General features: G+C 38.8%; 1 protein-coding gene across 1 annotated transcript in view; it reads left to right on the forward strand.

Moving 5' to 3' along the window:
* The window catches only part of LOC140931126 (uncharacterized), a 32,493-nt gene extending 7,021 nt beyond the window's left edge, over nucleotides 1–25,472 (forward strand). Inside the window, exons 4-5 of the mRNA XM_073380871.1 lie at nucleotides 15,345–16,099; nucleotides 23,626–25,472. Of these exons, the coding sequence (XP_073236972.1) occupies nucleotides 15,345–16,099; nucleotides 23,626–24,820 (1,950 nt within the window). The 3' untranslated portion in view covers nucleotides 24,821–25,472. The remainder of the gene's footprint in view (nucleotides 1–15,344; nucleotides 16,100–23,625) is intronic.
* Nucleotides 25,473–26,053: the final 581 nt, after the last annotated feature.

Here is a 26,053-nt window from a genome sequence, read left to right on the forward strand (position 1 = left end):
GGTAAATTAACAAGTTAGAGATTACTGGGCATTTGGACACGGACGTCCTAGCGGGAGTGGCCCATCTCATCTATCTAGTGTCACGTAGCTAGAGAAATGTAACTTACATGTACTATCCCTTGGGGGTACTCTTAGCAATTGTTGTTGTGGCTCCCAGTTCTCTAAATCCTGACACTATTTCAGACCAAAAATGTCATTTTAACACCCGTTTTCAGACCAGAACTTTAAAATCCATACCCGTTTCAGACCTTGCCTTTAGGCAGAAATTATGTCATGGTTCATTAGATCAGAGCATAAAAAAAAAGTTATTCAAATGCATTTCGAATTCGTGTATTTCTATTTTTTCTTTTTCATTTGAAATTGATACGAAAAATACGTTTATACGCTCCAATTGCTCGCTCGAAAACCATACTCGATTCCAGAGAAAAATTTACACCCGTTTTCAGAGCAAAAAGGTCCAAAAACCATACCCTTTGGGGCGGCACATAGCCATATGGCTTATATAAGCGGTTTTTCCACCCCCCCGGGTACTTTCTAACATACTTTTTTCTGCATCGTTCATCTGTTTGCTAAGAAGCCCCCAACTTGGAACACTACTGAAAGATCATTATGATCAGCAGCAAACTTTGTGAATAATCAGATTTACAACTTTCTGTCTATTTTACTTTTGAAATTGTGATGCCATTATAAAGTAGTCTATTTGCCATATGATCAATTTTGAAGGTCCAATATTTTGCAAATTGTCCACGTTTCGATTTTTCTTAATACTGCCGGCCCTCAAAACGCTCGCAATGTACTCTCAGAAAATCTAGTTGTCCCAACGCCCCCTACCCTCCAAGAAACAAGTGCACGTGCAGTCGTTTTGGTCCGTCTTCTCGTTGGAACTCACTCTCACAGAAAAAAACCTGGGTACGGGCGTGGCTGAGGACAATGTTTTAGAATAACCTCCTGCCTTCTCCACCATCTCTGGCCTCAGAACTTTCGCGCCGCGGTATCTCAACCAGGAACGAAAAGCAGACCGAACAACTACCTTCTTCGCAGGCTACTGCAAGTAGTAGTGGAGAACTGAACTGCTCGCTAAGTAACTGACTTTTTTGCTGCGTTTTATAATGAAAACTACAGATAGAAAGTATAGGTTGTACATTTTATAGCCTCGTAAATTTCTAAGATCAATATCATTACCGGCTTTGAGTGCATGTAAGCGATTCATTTAAGAGATTACCGATTAGCCTGCGAGCAAGCTCATTTGGGGATATCGTGAAAAGTAGACGCGCGTGAGGCACGCGAGAGGAGATGCGAAGGAGGGGTATCGCCCCTCGCGGCTCGCTTCGCTCGCCTAAACATGAGAGCTTGATCGCAGGTAGGAGCCCATAACCCGGAGTGTGCAAACCCCATATTAGGCTCATGTCACGGCGTTTTTACTGACCGGTTTATCTGTAGACACAGTTTAAGACAATTTCTCCCGCGAAAATGAAATCTCCGCCACGTCCATGACCGCATTCGAAGTATAAGCTATCAAAGGGGAAAACGTAACGTCATTAAAAGGAAAAAGTTATTATTTTTAGGGCTGTAGGTTTTCCTGACTGGTTTGTGTGACTTTAAAGATATCGTAAAATTCCGAAAATAAGCCCCAGGGCTTATATTTTTCAAAAGCCTCTTTTGAGGGGCATATTTTTGGAGGGACCTGTATTGGGAGGGGCTTATCTACGGAGGGAAATTTGCGTTTCAAAATCGGCCAGGCTTATACTGGGAGGGAAATTTACGTCTCAAAATCGATTGGGCTAGCTTATGGCTGGAAGCAAACTTTATCAGTAATTTGCAGAAAGTTTTTACTGAAAGTAGCCTTGAGAACGTAGATGTTACTGAAACCATGGAAACTAAGCCATGCGAGTACTTTGTCTATATGGAACGAGGAAATCCAAGCCAAGAGTGAAGAGTGAACTATGCAAACATCAATATAGTGTGACACATTTTGACTGCAATCATTTAGCACACGTATTAGTTCTTTGGCAAATGCAAACATTTTTGTGTTACTGTACAGTTTTTGCTTTGCTTTATTTTGAATTTGTTGGTAATTTTTAAGTACAAGCCCCCGGGGGCCTATATTTGGAGGGCGATTTAGCGAACGGGTTTTTGGGTTACGAGTTTTGGGGGTTATATTTGGAGGGGCTTATACATTAAGGGGCTTATTTTCGGAATTTTACGGTATTCTAAATTCGCACCAAGACCGTTCTAATGAGCTCCAGTCGCAGGCCAGATTTCTGCCTTGTTTGAGATACCTGTGGACATGTCTCGGAAGGCGCGGGTCACTTATTTAAAAATAAAGGTCCCTTATAACGTCTTACTCGGAGACACTACTAATGCAAAGACTTTGAAATATGCAGGGTCTCTGAAATAGAATTTTAGGCCTTCTGAGAGCGTTTACTTCGTTCCCATTTAAGAAGTGTACTTTGTTTAATACCCGCTTAATTTTTCTTTGTTGAAGCTATAAAGAAATAATTTTCAGTCTTTAAAGAACTGAAATGAACACATTGAACCGAAGAGCAGCGTGAAGAGCGTGGCCGCTGACCAAATTAAACGTGCCTGTCAAAATTATTGGGGGGTCCCATGCCCCCCGGCCCCTCCCTGTGCTACGGTACTGAAAAATCAGTAAGAAACAGTATTATTAACTATAGTATTCAACAGAATTTTCGAATCAAAGCATAACCTTGAACGTACAGAAAATGCGTTACCGTCAAAGGGCAGGGAACCCAGGGAAGTATCAGAAGTCAATCCCGCGCGCGCTCGTTCCTTTTCCTAGCTTTGGGGGTAGGTTACGAACCCACCCCAGCCCAATGACCACCCCAATCACTTGTAGAAAATTATAAAACGGCAATGAAGAACTAAACAAAAGAATAAAACGAAGAATATATAGACAAATATATTTCAATATATATATATATATTTTTTGTTTTAAGGATCAGTTTGCCGTGTTTATGATTTTGTACACAGTACAAGTTACAGGTCTACAACTAAGAGATCCGGCACCATTCAACGATTTGTTGCTTGGACTTGCTGATATTTTTTATTTCCTCACCCCGATCTTTGCGCGAATCGTTCATATATTTGGAAAATGATTTACTCGTACATGAAAGATAGGATAACTAAAAGTAAATGTGTTGAAAGTAAAGTTATCCAATTTCTTAGCCGTTATTAAAAAACTATAGTCTTGCAATAGAGGTGCCATCACTGAAGACGTCTAACTAAATAAAATGAAATAAAGTTAAAAATAATTATAGCAGTTCCAAATCTCCTACAAAAGATAAAATGGATAATAACATCATAGCATTAATTATTGTACAATATGGACTTAATGTTAACAATTTCGCTTGGTAACGCATTCCAGTTAGAAACTGATCACTAAACAAACAAACAAACAAACAAAAAAAGGAAAACCCGGGCTACACTTATCTAGCTTAGGTCCACTCCCCACGAGTTTAACACGGATTTATTACCCTCAACCTCGTCCCCAGGGTCTTCTCGCTTTCCAATATGGCGGCGACAGGAAAGCGAGAAGACCCTGGGGACGAGGTTGTGTGAAAATCAAAATGGCCGCCATCAGAATGTGATTTATGAATCCTTCAGTTCTTGGTTTTATCTTCCCTCGTGTGATTTGATCAAAGCGACAAGGTCTTGTTACTAAAGGTAAGAAAGTTTTCAATACATTATGGATATATTCAGTTGTGAAAGTCAAATGATAGCGGCTAGCTACTCGGATGAAAACACCAGTGGAACACACACACATGATTCCGAGTCCTACTACTTTCGGGCTCGATATGGGGCCATCAGATCCTAATAACAACGGACCTGAACGTGGTTTCCCAGATACAAATATCTATCTGTTTTTTTTAAATTTTTTATGTCTCCAAGCTTGTTACGTTGCTTGGTATCTGAAGGCTTCAATAAGCTTTAAACTTAGCTTTTCATGTTTTATTATTGAATCTAAATGACCTTGCTTTGGTCACCTTTATTCAAAAATTTGTAGTCTTACAACAGGTCAGGCAACAGGGTTGCCATCACGCAAGACGCCGAACTGAATAAAATGAAATAAAGTTAAAAGTAATGACGTTAAAAAATTTTCTACAAAAGATAAAATGGATAAAAATTCCGCAGCATCAATCATTATGTAATATTAAAAATTCATCATTGACTAAAATATTCAAATAAGACTTTTCTGAATCGATGTGCGGACTTAATGTTAACAATTTCGCTTGGTAATGCATTCCAGTCCTTGACAGTTCTACAACTAGCACAGACGTCGAACATTGCCACGTATTATCCTTGCCTCTGAATACAGCCGTCTCTCTTTGCTCTTCACGGATAGCAGTCGACTTGTACGTAAACAATTTTGAAGAAAATAGTTGAATTCAATAAGAGTCTTGTTTACTTTGTTGTTTAATTCAATTTCCACATTAGTTAAAAAATTATCTGCCGTGATTTCTTAAAGACTTTCTTATTCTTGACATTGTGAAAGCATTTGAGCAACTAGTTGGAGTTTACTAAAACTATTATTCCTCTTGCTCTCATGGCCTTCGACTTGATGAGCTATTGACTCAGAGCCCATTCAGGCTCGAGAATAATTGTTAATTATTATTTGGACCAAATGAATAAGAGATAGGTTGTATTAATAAATCAAACTGTGACACTTCATGTTGACTGATCCTCTGAGTTCTGCTTTCCTTAAGCATAAAAATCCTCAAAGATGCAAAATAATTCATGGTATGCATTCCATAGAACACAAAGATTGGTCAAGTGATATAAAGATGTTTTTCTAGAATATCCTGTTTGTGTAATTTCTGTGGTTGTAGTTAACGACGCATATTAAATTTCTTTTAGTCTTTGTTGTACTTTAAAATAGAAGGAGTATATTTTTATTTCAGTGAACTGTTATACAGAGGTTTGGAGTCTGTCTTCAGATTAACTCCCTGGTTACATAAAGGCCAAAGCATTTTCAATTTAGGGACGGTTCATTATTTATAAGGATGACCAGGTCAGGAAAAACATAAAAGCCTTCCTCTTTCTTTCTAAAGCCCACCCAAAAAGCACAATGTTTTTTTCGTAGCCCGTTCAGTATTTGTGGTCAAATTTTCGAAAGCCCGTTCAATTTGACACTGATTTGAAGTGAGTAACTTGGGAAAATCATGGAATGTTTATTTACAACTGGAGCAACTAGTGTATGTTCGGATGTTTGGATAAAATACAATGACTTGGAAGAACCTTTGGAGTTTTCCAACATCGCCAAATAGAACTCCTTGTGAAGTAAAATTTTCCCTGAAAGTGTTCGACATTTTTTTAAAGGAATAAGTTTCTACAAACCTGTGTTTAAAATGTGTTGAGAACACGTTTGCGAGACGATTCGAGAGGTCATTCAATACTTTGTTCCAGGTCTCTGTTGAATCAGAAAGACATGGAAAGACTGGTAACTAATGCAAAAATTAAATGAATTTATATATTATACTACATTGATTTATTAGATGCTGTTATAGTGACTTGCATTAAGTTTTAAGAACATCAACTGTTTGCAAACTCAATCAAAACCATAAAATTCCTCTTCCCCTGAATCACTTTCAAAGACAAACCATGTCTTATCACTTTCATCAATGCTATAACATTCGCGTTCGCCAGAAGTTGCGTCTTGCTCGGAGTCAGGCCCACTTGACCATTCTGCAAGGACAATATCCTCCTCACTTTCATCAGTCCCCTGAGCCATCAATTTCTTTGCCGTCGTCTTCCGTTCCGCCTTCCTTTGCTTCCTCGTCAGTAGACTCATTTATATCTTCCTGTTGACCATCCTCCCCATGAAGCACATGCAACAAGATTCACCTTCTCTTTTCAACTTTGTTGCCGCTGCTTATGAGTTTGTAATGTTTAAGATATTTATTGAGCTCAACACAAGCAACTTTTGTAAATCTCCAGACTCCACGAGATGGTGCCAGGCATATTCTTTAAATGTTTTGGACATCAATTTATGCTTTTGTTCTTTGTGCCCCCTTGTTCTCTTAAAAATACTGCTTTGTTGTTTTAGATCTTCTAGATGAGCAAAATACATGTATGTCTTGATCAAGTGCGTCTCTACGGCAAAATTCTCTGAAAACTGCTGCATCTCTTCTTCCGTTGATAACATGCCTGCATTAAACATTTTCTTTATTTTTACATGTGGTTGAAAATCATCTGGCACTCGAGGTTGCTCTTTTCTGTGGTAGTTGGTGTCTCATTGACCGATTTAAAATGGGTGGGATTTTCAGGAATTTGTCTCGCCAAATAACTGTTGCGTTTCTACCACAGTTTTAGCTTAAGTTGATATATGTTTAAAGCCCGATCTCTTTGTTCAAGAAAGAAACACAAAGCCCGTTGCCACAGGAAGAAAAATCTTCAAGGTCCGTTCCGGTTTTTCCCGACCTGGTCATTGCCATAAATAATGAACCATCCCTTAGATCTCGTTGTGTTTTGAATTGGGACTCATGATTTCTTACAAGATGAGTCCCAGGACGTACACTGTACCACAACTATTTGTAACAAAATCGCTGCTGATCTGGTATAACTTATTCATGCAATTAGTGCAATTTGTTTTTGATCTTCGATAGCATAAACTCCAACTTAATTCATGTGCTTGAGTGTTTCCAATTTGAATTCCACTCGTTTTATACAGAATTGATATCAACTGTTGGTGGCTGTTTGTTTGATGTTTGTTTGTTCCAGTTTCAGAACATGAAGTAGGGAACCATTTTCACCGGCGAAAATTGTCTGATTGGTCGACGGGCGACCACGTGACATTGCCAAATTCAAAATGGCGGCAATACATCCATCGTTTGTTTATTCCAGTGGAAAGAAGTGAAATTGCGGCTTAATATGAGTTGCAAATGCATATACGGATATTTTTAGAATAGCCTAGACTTTTTATTACCCTTTTTCACCTATTCCTATGGGATTCGTTCCCTGTGATGCTCGCGTTTTGGCGGGTTTACCGGATTCAACTTTGCACTCTTCACGATCACGAAGGACAACAATATTTTTGATGAAAGCCGGGTCACTTGAAAGAAAGGCCTTTGTTCACAGCTCTATGCAGCGGAGAAATAAGACACTATGGGTCCTTTGAAATTGCTTAGACACCTGGAAGTTATTTTATTACTTTTTTTACCGAAAAGATAAAGCAAAATTATGTCTTCTCCAGCAAGACTTTCTAATTTATAAAAAAAGCTTGAACATGAGCTAAATGAACTGTAGTGTCTGCATTCATGTTCTTTTCATTGCAATTTTAATATCAAAACTTTAAAGCCGTCTATGACCGAGCAGGTTGTTTTTTTCTTTTTTTCTTTTCAGTGGTAACTGTGCTTGATCTGAATAAGATAATGAAATTTTTAAAATTATGGCAATACTATATATAAAAGAAGAGAACTTTGATTGCAAATATGTTAGTTGGAAAAAATACTGATTATACTATATGATCTTTTTACTATATAGGTTAGAAAAGTGATGAGTAGTCAAAAGTGCTACAAAGGAGTAAAAACCCAGATCTTTCCATTAATAAATTTTATTGACACTGTCAGGGACATATACTTTGCTTGAATACACATTTGTTCTTCAAAAATCTTGTTTGTGAAGCTGCACTTTGTTTGATTCAGGATCAATCAATCTTTTCTGAAGAGAAATGAACAATAAAGTATGTTAGCATGTCACTACTTCAACACTGCCTTAGCCAACAACTAAGAAGAAACTCAACTTCATATAAAGAAAAAACAAAATGAAAAATACTTCACTGTAAACCAACAACCGCTTCAAATATATATCACATTAAATTCATGCAAAATGTAGACCTGATGAGAAGTTTATAGGAAAAGAAACAAATGATAATTACAATGAAACTATAATGTTTGAATGAGATCTGTATTTGAGAGTTCTCTCATAATTCTGACAGAAGATCAAAATAGGAAACTGCATATCCTACACAACTGCATTCATCAACATGATCCAACTAAAATTTCATGAAGACTAAAAGTTTACTCCAAACTTTAAACTCCTGTAAGGTTTTTCCCAGGTTTGAATTACATTGAATGCATATTTAAACAGTAATTAGATCTGTGAAACATTAGAACGGTGCAATGTCGTGGAAGGTCTGGGACATTACTGAGACTCTAACAAAATCCTTTGGTGCGAGTTCCAAAGCCGCCTACTATTATTTTATTATGAGCCTGCTAGTTAAAAACTTTTTGACAGCCCTGATATTGCACAGTAAATAAACACTGTTGGATATACACATGCAAGCGGTCCATGATGGTCATGCTACCTATCCCTTAATCAAAAAACCTACAAATCGCCTTTTGCTGACTTTTTCACCTGATTTTGCATTAAATAGCCAGATTTGGTTGTTTTATGCTGAAAAGTGGATTTTTCTCAAAAAGCTTGGTACTTTGCTTACAGCTACAGTGTACATTGTAGAGCAGTCCCCTTTTGCTACGGCCCAAAGACTGGACACAGTGAACTCAAATGCTGTATTAGCCAATGGAATAATTCTAAGATGCATTTATGCTGTAGTAGCTAATAACATAAGATGTAAGAACCTGTGTTCCTGTTTCTTTATGATTCGTTTTACACGGGATTTGAATCAGAGATCATTAACATTGCCAGTGTCAAATGCTTGCTTGTCAGGCGAGTCGGATGTGACAGTTACACCTCAAGATAACTATCTTATAAGCTAATACAGTGTTACTACATGTACATCTAAATTATTATTTCTTAGCTAATACACTGTTTGGGTTCTCTGTGGACAAAGAAAACTGTCTGTAATAATGAGCTGTCCATAAAGTGGTGCTTATAATTTCATTTACCAGCAGTTCTTTTTATCTTAATATTCCAGATGGTATAAAAATTTAATTACGAACAACTTACTATTTGAAACTGGCTACAGTGTTGATGGGATGCTACAGTGTACAATAATACTTTGAAGGGTCTGACTGCACTCTTATCGATCATAGTCATTGCCTCCTGTGAGCCAATTCATGGATGAATTTGATACATGTACAAAAGAAAATCCAACACTCAACAATCAGAAAGATGTAATACTATGTGACCTCATGATGGAACTTAAAGAAAGGAAATGTATATTATTTTTAAGTTACATGTATTTTCTTACCCTTTTTTTAAGTTATGTAAATTGGTCTTTTGTTGAAGAAAATGAAACAATGTCAAAAATTAATGTTTTGCTGTGCATGCATCAACCATGCAACCATGAATTTGACAAAGGTTTGGAATTGAAAACTGGACAAGTTTGTACTTGATGTACCAAATTTCTCACCGGCTGAAACTAACAAGCATGATGTGCCAATTTTTGGCTCTAGCTGACATCGTAAATAAGAAAACTCATATTTTGGAAAGCATTTTTTGGCAAAACAAGAACTGATTATGCGTATACATATTATAAAACTTAAAAGTACTCAATCACAATTAATACATACACAGTACAGGTAAACTCCCAATGCTAGCAATCTTCTGTGACCCAAAGAGGGCAAGTATGCTGGTGTCAAAAAAAAAAAAACTCCAAGGATTGCTCTACAGAGATATAACCATCCCTTTTCAGGGCTGTCATTACATTTTGAAACAGCCATAGCAAATGAAGATTCACCCAATACAAGTCCCAAAAATTTCAATTACCACCTTCAGCTTTCCACTTTGATCACCTGTAACATCAAGTGAGCTCAGCTGTAACAGGTGTTATGGGTTATGGCCCCTAATGACAGCTCTGCCTTTTTATTTTAAACAATTCTCAGTTTATGAAAAGCCAAAACATTTTTATTCAATCATTACATGTAGATCTCATTACACTTTTATCCTTCTTTGGAACATTACCTGCTATTTTTCAAGATTATTTCACAAAAAAAGACTTTACATAATTATCACAAATATACCTGATCAGCATCTAATATAAAATTTTATTCTAATATTGTAGTCAATTTTTTATTGCAGTTAATTTATAATTTTCTGTTCTTTTTGTGTATGGCAATGTATGCTAAAAATAAAAGAAAAAATAATATTTATGCTGAGATACAAAATTAACTGTGCACAACATACACGTATACATAGATTAACAGCCAAAGAATTCTCAGTGAAATACAGAGGGGCAAATTATTATGGGACAATCCACCTGAAAACATTAATGCCATGGCTGATTAAAAAAGATGTCTAAGTACAAGTACAGAATAACTTCCAGCAAACGTTCAGGAAATAGTTTAAATTGTAATATAAGGTGCCAAACATGATAGGGCCATTTTTGTTCTCAGTTAAAAAAACAACTTTGTGCACGCATAATGCATGTACGGTCTCCAGGGAAAATACTATTTTTTTCACTTTCGATCGATCAAAATCGTGTCCCATTTGACACACATTCTAAAGAGAAAACGCGCTGATTTAGATTTAGCGGTCTTCCTATTAATTATAATTATAATGATTATTATTCTGTTGCTCAAACGGCCCTCCACCAGCTGTACCTTTCAATTTTCTCTTGTGTTGGACTGTGGGGCGAGAAACTTTAACCTGAGCATAAAATGCCAGCGAAGCTTAATAAATAAAAATTCGAATGTTTGAGGATACACTGAACTAGACCTCCAGACGGTCCCTGAACTTCAAAGATGCAAGTCGATATTTGGTACGAAAACGGTCCACACGTTTAACACAACTGCCGCTTCCGTGCACAGCGGTACAAGCTAATTTATATACATAACAAAGCCTAATAATTTTTCTTTCACTTCTTTACAATTTCCTGTTGTACCGATGTGCACGAAACTAACAGTAAGCATAGAAAGTCAAAATTACCCACCTTTTTGGCATGCCTTTCGCACCCATGCCGGCGATTGCAAAGCCAATATCTCCGACAAATACCCACCACTGGGTTTGTCCGCCGTTTTCAAGGCGCTACATTTTCTAGAGAAAACATTCCACTCAAAACTTTCACCAAAATGTTTTTTGATCTCTTACTATGGCAAGAAAACCACAACGCTATCACTGTCAAAAAAACAGCCATTATTTTTTTCATCTCAACCGGCATTTTTGCCTCAGAGCCAATGACATTGCGCGAAATAGATCACGTGTCTTTTTTAGTAGAGCATGCGCAGACATTTTTCGCCGGTGAAGGGAACCATTACTTTAGTCTGCTTCTTCCTCTCCCTTTTCTTTGCTATTGCTAATGCATTTCACTAAAGTAAGTAACCTCCCTATCAAATAATCCTCCCTGTCTGTTAAACATGCTTAAAAAATATGCCCCCAGGGAGCTTTGTAGAGGATTTATGGTAATACAGGTTCCACTATATTGCCACATTTAAAGCTGCATGATAAACCTTAACGACCAATATTATAAATGTATGTTATATTGCCAATGAGGCAACCAAGCTAAGAAGCGAGGTTGCCTCCGCTGCAGATTCATAATTCTGTGTAAACCTGTATAATTTGAATTTTTCTTTAGAATTTACATTTAAGGCAACAGCTGATCAAGGAATAGGGTTGTAAGCTCAAATTTTTGTCAGAGCCAGTTTATTCCTCGCAGCTCGTTTTCAGTGTTTTTTTTCCTTTGTAAATTGAATTTGAAGCGGTAGCTGTTCAATGAATAGGTTTATACTCTCAAAACTTTTATCAGAACTAACGTGTTCTTCACAGTTCGATTTACATTGAGCTAGTCCTGACAGTCCCTCACCTTCCATGAGGATCCAACGTATTTGTGGACCTTTTTGTTTTTTTGAGAATCTATTTTTGTTTTTTGAGGGATTTTCTCAACCAGCATGTTTTTTTTGCAGATCGGTTTACTTTGAGACAGGCCTAAACTAACATGAGGAATGCAACGAGTTTGAGGACATATTTTTTTAAAGACTATTGTTATGCCTTTCAAGGGTGACACTTGCTGAAGTTTTTATTTTTATACCTCTGGTACATTCCGCCCCATTCTTATGCTTTTCACACATTTTGCTTTACACCAATTTTTTCATGATGCGGAATACTGTGTTCTTACCCCGGATGATGCTGTTGATCGGCGAAAGGCAACCGTTTCTTTAGTCTGCTTCTTCCTCTTGTTTTTATTTTTTGCTTTTGGTAATGCATTTCACTAAATTAAGTAACCCTCCCTCTTAAATAATCCTTACTCTCTGTTAAGACCCCAGGGAGCTTTATAGGGGATTTACAGTAATATAGGTTCCACTATTTTCTGTATTATGGTTTTCAGTGTCTCTTTTCCTTTTTAAATTGAATTTGAAGCGGTAGCTGATCAAGGAATAGGCTTATATTCTCAAAACTTTTATCAGAACCAGCATGTTCTTCGCAGTTCGATTGTTTTTTAGAATATATATATTTTTTTAATGGAGGGATTTTGTCAACCAGCATGACCCAAATTAATGTGTAAGGAATGCAACAAGTTTGTGGACATTTTGTTTTAAAGACTAATATATAGATTTAGCCAGGGCTAAAAGCGAAGCTCCCATTAATCAATTTATAATTTAAATCAAACAATAAACTTGTAATCCACAAATCAGTTAACTTAAGGGCACATTCAAGTGACTTTGGAGGGAAAGGCTAAGTTATTTTAGAGTGAAACATCTTACATCGAGTTGATAGCCTTATATGTACACCAAAAATATAGCAAACATCTTCGATCACATTCAAGAGCCATAATGGCTCTTGATCAGAGCTGTAGATAAGGCTTCGAAAACAAATTCTTGGAAAACAAATCAGGCCGAATTTTTTTGCGTTCGACAGGTTTACTTTACAAATTCTTGCCAACAAATCTGGGGGTGTGTAAACCAACCTTTTATACTTTTTATACATCACATCTGAGGTGAAACAGTACGTACAATTTATCATACAGATCTCGTACAGAATGCGGTATTTCACAGTTTTTCAAGACAAATTGCACTCAGTCAATGTTCAGGACGATCAATCGTGGGCTTTTAGCGAAACCCTTTAAAAAATTTCCAAAATCACCCATTCGGTCGGCCGGTTCTCGTTTCTAGTGCAAGCTGTCAGTGTGGTCAAGTGTTTGAATGAACTTTAATAGAGTTACGTTTCAACATAATAACGAATTTATTATTATTATTATTTTTGTTATTTAATGGTTTCAGTTATAAAGATGTGTAATCTTATAAAGCGTTTGATACGCGTGACATTTTTTTAAAGTACTCATGCAAGCGATGTTCATGAACGATGAAAACAAACGCCACGGACGAGCGATTAAAATTGCAAGAGAGTACTAACAATCAATAAAAGAAAGATAATTCGGTGAAACATTTAAAGAGACAACAATTTTCATTCACGAAGACAAGTATTAAAGTGTCTCTAAAAATCCTGAGTCTTTAAACTGAAAAGTTAATATGTTTTACTTTAATTTCAGCCGGCCTCCCGGTGTTTGCTTTTTTCAAAGATGCCACTTCTCGAAGGAAGAAAATCGCTCAAAGTTTTCTTTCTACAGCCAAATTTATAGCTAAATATTCTTCGGAACGTTTTCTCTCTATTTGCGGTGAGAAAATATATCTGAAGGCTTTTTAAAGTTCTGTAAGCTTATATCAAACCTGATACTAGGTCAGATCATTGACTCAAATCTTACAAACGTGCATAAACTTGCTGCATAAACTGTGCTCGACTTCATGAAATTAGATATAACCAAAACAAACATCAAATACAATAATTACTCAGGCTTACCATTCGAGATTCAGTTCCTGAAAGATATTAAGGAAGGCCACAGTTGCTTGAGACTTTTAAGCCGTCTTACGCATTATGCAAGGTGGAAAACGAAAACGATGCAATCCGAAATCGGATCACCGAATTTTGACAAGCGACGCATTTCTCAACCAAAAACCCAATAAAGAAACCAGCCATGAATAATAGAAGACTCTTGATAGCAGCTGAATTTCATTTTGTACATCCAGTGGAAAAGACAGTTAAATACATCACAAGTTGACACAAAACTCTGTCAACTTCAGCTGTCAAAGTAAACAACTTTCATGATGCTGCATAAATTTTCCGCATGAACTCACCTGTCAATTTTTGACCAATCAGAGTATAAAAATTGGACGTAGAGCGTGACCAACGCGTGACCATGGTAAAAAACGGTCTTCCCCGCCTGTATTTTTTAAAAAATGGCTGAATTTTCCCGTCCGAGGTCAGTTTGAAATCAAAGTCTAAACAGTGCGGGGCCATAGTGACATAAACACAACATATTTCATATGAATCATTGGAAAAAATGAACTTGAGCTTACGATCATTTGAAACTGGTAATTTGCCAGCGGATAACTTCAAAAAATACTGGACCTCGATGGGTGAACACTTGAGCCCGTGGTACGGTCAGGTGATACTGGTCAGCGGATACCCTGTTTTGACAGCTGTCAATTGATCAAAACATTGATGTGCAATCATGTGCAATTAGTTTTCTCTTGGGCTTCCAAACTAGCTAGAAAGTATGACAGTAAACATTGGTTGCCCTGTGGTGCGGACGGACGGTCGGGCGTACGGTCACGTGATTACCAAATTTTCTTGGATGGGTAGATTACCACATTTCCTTACCTATGGGGCTCCGCCAACGCGCGCGCTTCGCGCGCGGGTGGAGCTCCGCTATCATTATGCATTATACATTCTGCCCCGTTCTTGCACTTTTCACCCCTTTTGCTTTACACCAATTTTTCATCATGAATATTACCATGCGGAATACTGTTTTCTTAGCCCGGATGATGCTGTTGATCGGCGAAAGGAAACCGTTTCTTTAGTCTGCTTCTTCCTTTTTTGCCTTTTGTTATGCTTTTCACTAAATTAAATAACCCTCCCTCTGAAATAATCCTTACTCTCTGTTAAACATGTTTAAAAAATAAGCTCCCAGGTGGCTTTATAGGGGATTGACTGTAATATAGGTTCCACTATTTCTGTATTAAAGCTGCATGATAAACCTTAATTACCATTTATGAATGCGTCTTATTTTACAAACCACAGGGAAGTCCCCGATCCAAATACAAAGTCAACATATGATTAAATGAACCCTGTTGATGGATTCTCCATGTTGAAGGGGTCATGTAAAGTTGTACATGTAGGTATGTAGTCTGTTTATGACAGGTCTAGAACCATTTTTTCATAGGCAGGTATCTTTCAAGTTTTTCTAATTTTCCACATCTCCCTAACAACCTTCAGATCTCGCACCCCCTGGCTACAAATTTGGGGCACCAAAACAAAATATCATTGTGCACTTACCTGAGAATGTTTCTTTTTCCTGCCAAAGGGTACCGTAACTATAACACGTTACAAGAAGAACAAACTCAATGTCCTTTGAGTGCCTGCAGTGCAGCAAGTGCTTTAGTCTAGCAGGACACCTAAGGGAGCATGAAAGAGTTCACACTGGGGAAAAGCCCTACGAATGTAAACAGTGTGGCAAGTGTTTTAGAAATGCAGGACACTTAAGGAGTCATGAAGGAATTCACAGTGGGGAAACGTCTTACGAATGTAAACAGTGTGGCAAGTGTTTTAGCAAAGCAGGAAACCTAAGGACTCATGAAAGAGTTCACACTGGGCAAAAGCCGTACGAATGTAAACAGTGTGGCAAGTGTTTTGGCCAAGCAGGAAACCTAATGACTCATGAAAGAGTTCACACTGGGGAAAAGCCTTACGAATGTAAACAGTGTGGCAAGTGTTTTGGCCGAGCAGGACACCTAAGGATTCATGAAAGAGTTCACACTGGAGAAAAGCCTTACGAGTGTAGACAGTGTGGCAAGTGTTTTAGCCGCGCAGAAACGCTAAGGATTCATGAAAGAGTTCACACTGGGGAAAAGCCTTATGAATGTAAACAGTGTGGCAAGTGTTTTAGCCAAGCAGGAACCCTAGGGATTCATAAAAGAGTTCACACTGGGGAAAAGTCTTACGAATGTAAACAGTGTGGCAAGTGTTTTCGCCAAGCAGGAAGTCTAAGAAAGCATGAAAGAGTTCACACTGGGGAAAAGTCTTACGATTGTAAACAGTGTGGCAAGTGTTTTAGCCGATCAAGTAGCCTAAAAAGTCATGAAAGAGTTCACACTGGGGAAAAGCCTTATGAATGTAAACAGTGTGGCAAGTGTTTCAGTGAAGCAGGAAGCCTAAGGCAGCATGAAAGAGTTCACTCTGGGAAAAAGCCGTATGAATGTCAACAGTGTGGCAAGTGTTTCAGGCAAGCAGGACACCTAAAGAGCCATGAAAGAGTTCACACTGGGAAAAAGCCTTATGAATGTAAACAGTGTAGCAAGCGTTTCAGTGCAGCAGGAAGCCTAAGGCAGCATGAAAGAATCCACACCCTGGTTGAGTCACGTAAATGTTCCCGGAAAAACAAAAGTTTGTCTAAACGTTTGGAATCTTGCAAGCGGAAGAGAGCGGGAGGTAAAAACGTTAATGTTAGCAGAGCCATAGGTTTTACAAACAACCTTCAAACACAGAGGGAGACTGGAAACACTGATCTAGCAGATGCACAATTGGTCATCTTTGAAAATTACAACTGCTGGATTTGTCAAGAGGAGATGAGTAGTGAGGCTCTTCTTCTACAACATTATGAAAACCATATGACCTTTGTTTGTGAAGATGACTCTTAAGTCAATCAAAGTAAAAACTATGGGGAATTCTGTAGGTCCTAGGACGAGGGGGTGCGTCAAATCACCTTGCACCTCCCCACAGGCTCTGGAGGGTTGTTGACCAATGATTTCAAACAAAGTGAATTAGTGATACTTTGCCTACAATGTACTTGTAATTGCAAAATCGTTCTGAATTTTTTTTCCACGGTTGAGCAGTTCTTCACATAGTTCGCCAGAAAATGGGCCGAAGAAAGCAAGAAGAGAGGCCACTGCAGATTTTGTCAATCTATGAATAACTCTGTTGTAAAACTGCCTCGAAAGGAAACTGAAAGTGCCATCAGTGAAGATTTGGGCTGCAGAATTACATAAGAACCGAGGTTTTTTCATTTAAAAACCTTGAAGGTAAATTTACAAGTTAGAGATTACTGCGCATTTGGACACGGACGTCGTAGCGGGAGTGGCCCATCTGATCTGTTTAGTGTCATGTAACAGGGGGGTACTCTTAGGAATTCTTGTTGTGGCGCCCAGTTCTCTAAATCCTGACCCTACTTCAGACCAAAATTGTCATTTTGACACCCGTTTTCAGACCAGACCTTTAAAATCCATACTCGTTTTCAGACCTTGCCTTTAGGCAGAAATTATGTCATGGTTACTTAGATCAGAGAATAACTTAAAAATTTATTCAAATACATTTCGAATTCGCATATTTCTATTTCTTTCTTTTTCATTTGGAATTGATACGATAAATACGTTCATACGCGCTCGTTGTTCGCTCGAAAACCATGCTCGATTCCAGACAAAAATTTTTACCCGTTTTCAGACCAAAAAGGTCCAGAAACCATTCCTTTTGGGGCGGCACATACCTATATGGCTTATATAAGCGCCCCCCCCCCCCCCCGGGGTACTTTCTAACATACTTTTCTCTGCATCGTTCATCTGTTTGCTAAGAAGCCCCCAACTTGGAACACTACTGAAAGATCATTATGATCAGCAGCAAACTTTGTGAATAATCAGATTTACAACTTTGTTTCAATTTTACTTTTGAACTTGTGATGCCATTATCAAAATACGTACATAAAGTAGTCTATTTGCCATATAATCAGTTTTGAAGGTCGAAGATTTTGCCAATTGTCCACGTTTCGATTTTTCTTAATACTGCCGGCCCTCAAAACGCTCGCAATGTACTCTCAGAAAACGTAATTCTCCCAACGCCCCCTCCCCTCCAAGAAACAAGTGCTGCCGTTTTGGTCGGTCTTCTCGTTGGAACGCACTGTCACAGAAAAAAACCTGGCCACGGGCCTGGCCGAGGATAATTCTTTATAATAACCTCCTACCTCCTCCCACATCTCTGACCTCAGATCTTTCGCGCCTCTGTATCTCAACCAGGAACGAAAAACACACCGAACATCTACCCTCTACGCAGGCTACTGCAAGGAGTTATGGAGAACTGAACTGTTAGCTAAGTAACTGACGTTTTTGCTGCATTTTGTAATGAAAACTACTGATAGAAAGTACAGGTTGTACATTTTATTGCCTCGTAAATTTCTAAGATTAATATCATTACCGGCTTTGAGTGCATGTAGGCGATTTATTTAAGAGATTACCGATTAGCTGGCGAGCATATCGTGAAAAGTAGACGCGCGTGAGGCACGCGAGAGGAGATGCGAAAGCGGGGGATGGCTCCTCGCGGCTCGCTTCGCTCGCCCAAACATGAGAGCTTGATCGTAGGTAGGAGCCCATAACCCGGAGCGTGCAAACCTTATACTAGGACTATTTCTAAAGCAAGAGCTTTCTCCTGTATTGAAGTTTGCTATTGGCCCAGACCAGTTTGCCTACAAAGAAGGATGCAACACAACCTCGGCGCTCCTTACTTGTCATCATCATTGGCTAACATGGTTGGACAGGACAACAGACTTTGTAAGAGTTTTCTCTTTTGACTTCAGTAGAGCTTTTGACAGTGTTCCACATGCTATTGTTTGCAATAAGCTAATGTCACTCAATATTAATCCCTATGTTATCAATTGGATTGTCAGCTTTCTTAGTAATAGGAAAGAGAGAGCAGTCGTGGACGACTTTGTCACTGAATTTGCTATAGCATTAACAGAGGGGTACCGCAAGGTACTGTCCTCGGGCCCATATTGTTTTCTATCATGGTAAACGACATAAGACCGGTTTACCCGGAGCGCAATCTATTGCTCAAATATGCCGACGATCTTACACTAAGCGTACCTGTGTCTGCACATCAAGATCACTCTTTCATTGAGGTTAACAGCATTCAACACTGGGCGGTAAGAAACCGTATGAAACTAAACCTCACTAAGACCTGGGAGATGGTGGTGCATGGCAGAATTTCCAAACCACTGCCATCTCTGGTTCAGGGGATTGAACGAAAAAGCTGGTTGAAATTGCTTGGCATAATTTTCCACGAGAATCCATCGGACTGGGACCTTCATGTTGACAATTTGTCACGCAAAGCTAGTAGTCCTTTATACATTTTACGCGTTTGTAAATATTTTCGATACCCTAAAGAACAACTGACAAAATTATTTCATCTTTTAATTATGTCCCTGCTTTTGTACGGAATTGAGATTTGGGGAGCGGCATATCAAGGTAAATAAGCTTAAATACCTTGATCGCATTGACAAGTTTTTTAAGCGAGCGTTCAGATTCGGATACACCAACAACCTGTATGCAATAGCTGAGGTTATCAGAAATCGAGACTGTAAGCTATGGAACACTATCACGGATACTCCTTCCCATCCCCTTTACCAACTATTACCCCCTTAGAAACAGAGACTTTTGCGAAACAGAGGACATGATTTTATTTTACCTGCTGTTGAAAGAGAACGCTTTAAGAGATCTTTTATTAATAGGTGTCTTTTTAATTTTATTTAATCGTACTTGACCTTAAATAGATTGCATTGTCATGTATGTAAAGCCGCACGTATGTTGTGACTACCCAACTATGAATAAAGACTCATATTATTTCACGGCGTTTTCTACTGACCGGTTTATTTTTAGACACATTTTAAGGCAGTTTTTCCCGCGAAAATGGAATCTCCGCAACGTCCATGAACGCATTCGAAGATATCAAAAAGGAATCTTAACGTCATTAAAAGGGAAAAGTTATCATTTTTAGGTCTGTAGGTTTTTGCTGACTGGTTTGTGTGACTTAAAAGATATGCTAAATTGGCGCCAAGATCGTTCTAATGGGCTCCTGTCGCAGGCCAGATTTCTGCCTTGTTTGAGATACCTGTGGGCATGTGTCAGAAGGCGCAGGTTGATGAGCTCCTGAGGTCACTTATTTAAAAATAAAGGTCCCTTATAAGGTCTTACTCGAAGACACTACTAATGCAAATAACGTTTCAGCGAAAAATCAGTAAGAAACAATATTAAACACCACAGTATTCAACTGAATTTTCGAATCAAAGTATAACCTTGAACGTACAGAAAATGCGTTACCGTCGAAGGCGAGGGAACCCAGGGAAGCCACCCCAATGACCACCCCAATCACTTGTAGAAAATCATAAAACGGCAATGAAGAACTAAACAAAAGAATTAAACGAAGTTTATAGAGACAAATATATTTCAATATATATATTTTCTGCTTTAAGGATCAGTTTGCCGTGTTTATGATTTTGTACAAGTTTTCATTGTACTGATCCAGGTCTACAACTAAGAGATCCGGCACCATTCATCGGTTTGTTGCCTGGACTTGCTGATCATAATTTTATATTTTGGCACCCCAATCTTTGCATGAACAGCTCATATATTTTGAAAATGATTTACACGTGCCAAAAAGATAAGATAACTAAAAGTAAAAGTGTTGAAAGTAAAGACATCCAGTTTCTTAGCCTCTATTCAGAAAATTATAGTCTTGCAATAAGGGTGCCATCACGCAGGTAAATAAAATGAAATAAATAAAAAAAAATAGCGATAGCAAAATCTCCTACAAAAGGTAAAATGGATAAAAACATCATAGCATTAATTATTGCACAATATTAAAATTCATCATTGACTGAAATGCTCAAATAAGACTTTTTTGAATCAATCTGCAATTTTCGCTTTGTAACGTTTCCAACGAGACAAACAAAAAAAGGAAAACCCGTCGCCCGTGCCCACATCCAGCCAAGGTCCCCACTCCCCACGGGTTTTTGCACTCCGGTTCCTTTCACAATGTGAAAATCAAAATGGCCGCCATCGGAACGTGATTTATGAATCCTTCAGTTCTTGGTTTTATCTTCCCTTGTGTGATTTGATCAAAGCGACAAGGTCTTGTTACTAAAGGTAAGAAAGTTTTCAAAACACTATGTATATATTTAGTTGTGAAAGTCAAATGATAGCGGCTAGCTACTCAGATGAGAACACACGGCAAGTGGTCAAGAGTCCGACTACAATTCAAACCCGATATCCTTTCGGGTTCGATTTGGGGCCATCAGGTCCTAATAACAATTCGGAACTGAACTTGGTTTCCCACTGACAAATATGTATCTGCTGTTTTTAAATCTTTTATGTTTCCAAGCATATTACTTTGCTTGGTATCTGAAGGCGGGTGTCTAGAACACAGACCTCGAAAACACAGACCGCAGACTGCAGACCTGGAAAACTCAGAGCTCGAAATTACGAGTCTTATATAAGTCCTACACATTTGATGAAAACAGGTTACGCGTGGCCCTTGTTTTCTCTTTTCTGGGGTGTCTAAAAATTGATGGAAAACACAGACCTTGAAAACGCAGACCTCGAAAACGCAGACCTCGTATCGCATAAAACGCCACCGAAGCATGTCAATATTTGAAACTTGCATAAAATGCAACCAAAGCATGTCGAAGGGTAGGAAATGCATAACATGAGTGGCTCGTGTAAAAACAAGACGTGTTGTGAAATTCAATTTTGCAGTATGGAACTTCAATATCCCAATTTGGAACTCCAATGTTGGATTGTGGAACTACAATGTTGCATTGTGAAACTTCAATGCCAAATCGTGGACAACAAAGATAAAGTGGGAAATGAATATGAAAAGCAAAAGTTGGATTTTGGCGGAAATATAACGCTATAATCTGCTTTGTCCCTTTCACCCTATGTTGCTCACCCCCAGGATACCGGCTGGGTGAAAGACTTTCTCTTTCCTTTATTTTCACCTATAATTCATCAGGGTTGGGGTTTTTATTCAGAGTAGCCTTCTCCTAGGTGGGTTGACAACCAAGCTTCAATCTTGCCCAAACTACCCCTTTGTTGTAAGGGTGACTTTGAGGTTACTAGGTTTCTGGGAGTGTCCTTTTCCCTGTGGTACACTAAGACACCAGCCTGTCCTGTCACAGTGTCCTTATTACTATTATTATTATGATATTATTATTATTATTATGATTATTATGATCATGATCATCATTATTAATATCGTTAAAAAACTAAAATAGCTAGCTAGGCTAATAAATAAGGCTGCTTAGCCTTCCTTAGCTAAGTCCCTATCTCTGGGGGATTTTGGCATTTCCCAAAAGCATTGTCTAGTGAAGTCATCACTCCCTTTCTGATTTCTTTTAAGTTTCTGTCCAGCCCGCTGGAGGTAGCCAGCATCGCCGACATCATCTAACCCCTGTTAGTAACGTCTGGAAAGCAGCATTCATACCCTTGTTCTGGGCCCCCACTAGAATCAACAAAAAAACCCAGAAAATATTCACCATTTTCACATAGATCATAATAAACAATTATTACTGGACGAGATTGAGTAAAATATTGTGATATGTCTGTGGCAAGCAGATCAATTATTTGCTGAAGCCGAAGACTGAGGCAAATAATTGATCTGCGAGACACTGACAAATTCCGATATTTTGCGATAACCGAGTTCAATAATTGTTTTATCATTCAATCACCGAGTTTGTTTTTTTAATGAATATCCTTGGGAAGCGAAGTGATCTGCCATTTTTACACAAGAGCGATCGCAAGAAGGAGAAGAGCACGGTTTCCTTTACGCATGAGCAGAATATTATTTGCAGCCAAACACTGTTGGACGGCATTGCGCATGAGCAGACCATTATTTGTAGGCAGTTATTTGCAGGTCACATGGTGGGCTCTCGGCCAATGAAAAGAAATACAAATTTCCTTCGAATGATAATGCACCTTGTTTACCCTCAAACATTTTGCATAACCACTGTCTTTTATTTCTCTTGGGACGACTGTAATACCCAGAAAGAAAGTGGAGACAATGGTTGTGCAAGATTTGGGGGGGGGGGGTAAACAAGGTGCATTACAGTCTATGTGAAAATGGTGACTGCATTTCGATTTTCCCATCAACTTGATGTGCAAATAGACGATGGCTTTTTTAACAAGCCAATGATGGTAAGTAGGCAAATCCTAGTAGACAGATGGGTGCACCTAACAAGGATTTCTGTGCTGTTTCTCAAATGGACTTAACCAAATGTTTAGCTACATCTGTGGCATACGCTCTATTTGTAAGTCACAATATTTAACCACTTTCGTATTCTTTCTCATATACTTTACTTTTCATCATGCTGTCTCCAGATGAGATTTACTCCTAGTACAAAATGTGTAATATTTAACCACCCACAAAGAACACTCAGATATAACCAATGACTCCACAATAAACCCCCACTGTGCTTAAGAAGGAGATTTAAATTGTTGATTTGTGAACGGCTTGTGCGAGTCCTGGGACCCTTTCTTCTTGGGAAGGTCTTTGGGATTTTTTTTAGTATTCTGCTGTCTTTTTGTCCCACTAGTTGACTATCGAACTTAAGTTGGTGGCTACCATGAGAATAATGAAATTAAAGGTTTCTTTTTATGCCAAAAGGTAATCTAACCATCGGCACCACGCCAGAAGCACTGCCTAAATGTCCTTTGAGTGCAAGCAGTGTAAGAAGACTTTTAAAAATGCCGATTACCTGAGAAAGCATGGACGAGTGCACACTGGGGGAAAGCCCTATCAATGTAAACAATGTGGCAAATGTTTTAACCGAGCAGCACACCTAAGGAGACATGAAAGAGTTCACACTGGGGAAAAGCCTTATGAGTGTAAACAGTGTGGCAGGCGTTTTAGTCATACTGCGTCCTTAAAGGCGCACAAAATGATTCACACTGGAGAGAAGCCTTATAGATGTATACAGTGTGGCAAGTGTTTTAGACAATCAGGAGGACTAAAGATTCATGAAAGAGTTCACACTGGAGAAAAGCCTCATGAATGTAAAAAGTGTGGCAAGTGTTTTAGCCGATCAGGAGGCTTGCGTCTACACGAAAGAGTCCACACGGGAGAAAAGCCTTATGAATGTAAAAAGTGTGGCAAGCGTTTTAGTTGTTCAGGAAGCCTCACGATTCATGAAAGAGTTCACACTAGGGAGAAGCCTTATGAATGCAAACAGTGCGGCAAGTGTTTTAACCAAAGAGGAATCCTAAGGATTCATGAAAGAGTCCACACGGGAGAAAAGCCTTATGAGTGTAGTCAGTGTAATAAGCGTTTCCGTGCATCAGGAAGTTTAAGGGAACATGAGAGATCCGTACACTCTGGAAAAAAACCTTATGATTGTAGGCAGTGTGGCAAGTGTTTTAGCAGCGCACGAGTCCTGAAAACACATCACAGAGTTCACAGTGGAGAAAAACCATATGAATGTGAACATTGTGGGAAGTGTTTTCGCTTCTTAGCGTCCATTAGGGAGCATAAACGAGTTCACACTGGAGAAAAGCCTTATGAATGTGAACAATGTGGAAAGTGTTTTGGCCGATCAGAAGGCTTTTGGTCACATCAAAAAGTCCACTCTGGGGAAAAACCTTACGAATGTACACAATGTGGGAAGTGTTTTAGCCAAGCAGGAAAGCTAAAGAGACATAAAAGAATTCACACTGGGGAAAAGCCTTACAAATGTAAACCGTGTGGTAAGTGTTTTAGACATTCAAACACCCTGAAGGTTCATGAAAGAATTCACACGGGCGAAAAGCCTTACGAATGTCAACAGTGTGGGAAGTGTTTTAGCCAAGTAGGCAGCCTAAGAAAACATGAGAGAGTCCACCACAGCAGAAAAAGGTCGTACAAAAACACAGGAAGTAATAGAAGGTCAGGATTGAAAGACAGGTCTCTGACACACAGAGAGATTGAAATCAATAGAATGGAAGGCGTGCCATCAGCCATCGTTGAGGAACAAAGCTGTTGGATTTGTCAAGAGGAGATGAGTAGTGAGGCTCTTGTTCAACACTACAAAGATCATATGCGACGTGTGGGCGATGGCTCGTAAAATTCAAAACACTTCCATTCGTGAAGGTTTGTGAAGGTTTTAGTGTAATAACTGATCCCAAAGTGATAAAGTTTGGTCAGTTGTAATGACGTCAAAAGTTCATTGATTTCATTGGTGATAGTGCCCGACAGCTCTCTGTTAGTCTTGATGTCATTAGTGTGATTTTTGCGGCTGTGGTTTTAGGTGTCATGGTCGATTTCAGCGATCGTTTGCCATTTAAGAGAAAAACAGAAATGCATTATCCGAGGTTCAGAATTTAAGAAAAACAGGTATCCTTTGAAGTAAAAGGTACTCGTTTCTTTTCTTCTTCTGTTATAGACCTTTAGATTCGAGGACGACTACGAAGACGATATTTACCATTAAGTTTTTGGCCTATTCTCAAAAAATCGACAGCCTGGAAAGCTGCATTTTCCTCTTCAGTTTTGGCTAGAAGGGTTAACGAGGTCATTTTCACGTCCTCGACAAAACTTGAAATTAGGCACTTCCACGTTGTGTTCGTGCGACGACGGAAAAGAAATGTACAAAAAAAAGCGTGATGCACGTGCAAAGTTGTTGTTTTGCCAATCTAAACCAATAGCTTTTTTCGCCGTTCTCGTTGCCGTCTCCGTCGTCGTCGCTTAACCTCCCTATAGTGTCATTACATAGCCTGTACGCAGACGTTGTTTTCTTTTCTTTTCGTTCTTTTCGAATCAACGGCGAGTGAGCGAGAAAGAAAAATATTCTTCTTCTCCCACTCCTACCCCGCTTGGCTGGCGGTCGATAAATCGCCCGCGGTTTTTATTTTTTATCACGCTCGTTCGACGGACTTTGAGGAGAAAATAGAGGGTCTGTGAAGAGGCTAGTCGTTACACAGCTCCTTTAAGTAAATGTTATATATAGACTAGATACAGTTGTAATAAGAGATAATGATTATTCATGAAAAATACGCTGCGGCGTTTCTATTGACTTTAACCTCCCGGCTAATTCTCCATTACTAACTGGCTCTGACCAAGTTTGGAAGATGCGAGCAGAGCAGTATACAGTCAAGTAAGACAACGGCGCGGTAAATTAACTGGTTTGGCAACAGTGCAGTACTCAAGACTAGCGAAAAAGCACGATTATGCGAAAAAGAAGTAGCCGCATTACTGATTTAAAATGAGCGGAACGAATGCAAAATACGTAAAAATATTACTCTTTGTCGCCTGCTTTTTGAGGAGTATCCGGCACGAGGAAAACCACCCCTTCATAGTGTGA

This window comes from Porites lutea, chromosome 3, assembly GCF_958299795.1.
Source record: "Porites lutea chromosome 3, jaPorLute2.1, whole genome shotgun sequence".
In the NCBI taxonomy this organism is placed as follows: Eukaryota; Metazoa; Cnidaria; class Anthozoa; order Scleractinia; family Poritidae; genus Porites; species Porites lutea.